This window comes from Argiope bruennichi, chromosome 11, assembly GCF_947563725.1.
Source record: "Argiope bruennichi chromosome 11, qqArgBrue1.1, whole genome shotgun sequence".
Lineage (NCBI taxonomy): Eukaryota > Metazoa > Arthropoda > Arachnida > Araneae > Araneidae > Argiope > Argiope bruennichi.
In genome coordinates this window covers 82,702,986-82,704,916 of record NC_079161.1, presented here as the reverse complement: position 1 = coordinate 82,704,916, position 1,931 = coordinate 82,702,986, and the positions used below count along the sequence as shown (strand labels likewise).

General features: G+C 28.9%; 1 protein-coding gene across 1 annotated transcript; it reads left to right on the top strand.

Annotated features, from left to right (window-relative positions):
- The first annotated feature begins 761 nt into the window (after positions 1-761).
- On the top strand, positions 762-1,612 carry LOC129956712 (atrial natriuretic peptide receptor 3-like). The gene is made up of 2 exons (XM_056068645.1): positions 762-1,452; positions 1,593-1,612. The coding sequence occupies exons 1-2, from the start codon at positions 762-764 to the stop codon at positions 1,610-1,612; spliced, it is 711 nt and encodes a 236-aa protein (XP_055924620.1).
- Positions 1,613-1,931: the final 319 nt, after the last annotated feature.

Genomic DNA, 1,931 nt, shown 5'->3' with positions numbered 1-1,931 from the left:
CATTTTGTTTTCATATCTGCAGGGATGTTCGATAGAGATAGTAACGTATTCTTAGCGATGTTTTTCCCTCAAGTTGCTAGAAATGTGTTCTGTTGGTGAGAAATATTCCTCTTTTAGTTAATTTTTAATTTTTAAAGGTCGATATTTTTTTTAACTTTTTATATCAAATGAAAAAGCTTCACTAATCATTAATATATTGATTAGCTCTCGTAAATCTATTGGATAAAATTACTGATAATAGGATTTCTTTGACAGATGAAATAATGTGCATTAAGACTTTTAAATCATAATAAGAACTAAATAAATGAACGTATTATATGTGTCTACTTAATATAAATGTTTCAAGATAAAGTCTTCGGTTAAAGTTTTCTACATTACTATACTTACGTTTATTTATTGAAAGATTTTTCTAACATTTGCAGATGTAAAAATGTGACTGTACTGCAGTAATAATATAGATGTAATCGATAATAAAATTTAAAAAGAATCTATCTCCGTCAGTCATATTCCTTTTAATTGAACACTTTAAAAAAATGTTTATACTGAATTATTATTTTAAATGAAAGCTATTAATGTTATTTAATTATTTGTGACTCATATATATAGATAGATCAATAATAAAGTGGAGAAACTACTATAAAAATTTATGAATAACTTCTGCATTTTGAATTTTTTCATTGAAATCTAGTTTGACAATTGTTATTCGAATCTGGAATTATTCTCATTTTATTCGATCACTTCTTACAGTACAGTTTTCTACTATGAAAGCCATAAGTCTATTGAGCAAAATTATCTTCTTTTTAATATGGTGCAATCTTTTGGTGGATTTATATTGTAGCGGACAAAACTCAGAGGAATATCCTATTAGACTTGTCGTCCTAGCTCCTGGAAACGAGACGTTGCCATATGCCTTACATAAAGTTGTTCCAGCTGTTATATATGCTGTGCAAGCCATTTCAAAAGAAAACAAACAAAAGATAGAAGTTATTTACAAAGATACCCGATGCTCTTCCGCATATGGGCCTATCGAAGCTTTTAATCTGTATTCCTCCAGACTTGTTGATGTATTCATTGGTCCAATATGTTCTTATGTTATTGCTCCAGTTGCAAGATACGCTTGCGTTTGGGATATACCTCTTCTGACATCTGATGGTCGAACTGATGTTTTCGACAAAAAGGATTTTCCTTATTCTATGATAACAAGAATGAATGGATCGTTTTCCCAAGTTGCTGTGTTTTTCTTGGAAGTTTTAAAAGCATTTGGTTGGAAGGTGGTTGCACTCTTATACCACGACCTAGAAAAGACTGGACGTGGACACTCTGATTGCCATTTTGCTCTTGCACCTCTGTATACCTCTCTTGGGAAACTGCCGTTTTATATCAATTTTGATGAAACACTTCGCTATGAGGATTATGTGGATATGTTGAAGGAAATATCGCTGAATGCCAGAGGCAAGTATTCTTTTCTTTTCCAATAGATATTGAAGAATATGTAGAATAATTCTTTTTTAAATGTGTGCCATTGTATGAACATGAAGAATTTTTCAAAAATTATTTATGTTTTAAGATTAAATGTGATTTCTTTTTTTTAGTACATTATGACTTGGTTTGACAAAACTGTAACAAATACCATTTAAATATTCATATAATAAATTCAAATATCACTTTAAATTCTTTCATCGTTTAAAAAAAGCAAATCATTGCAGGCAAAATTTAAGGTATCCGACTAGGTTCGAAGGGGGATTTTCAGAAAAACAAATATTTTATTGTTTATATGATATTTTTTATTAATACAAGGATAAAATGATAAATTAAAGTGAATGTTTTTAATATATATATATATAGATTTTAAAGAAAAGGCGTATTTTGATACAAATTTCAGCATTTATTTTTTTAAAAACTAGGATTGTTCTGGAGAAAAAAATTGTAAC

Coding starts and splice junctions, on each gene's coding strand:
- LOC129956712 (XM_056068645.1), top strand. CDS start 762: ATGAAAGCCATAAGTCTATTGAGCAAAATTATCTTCTTTTTAATATGG. Junction 1,453..1,592: donor AATATCGCTGAATGCCAGAG/GCAAGTATTCTT, acceptor TCTTTTTTTTAG/TACATTATGACTTGGTTTGA.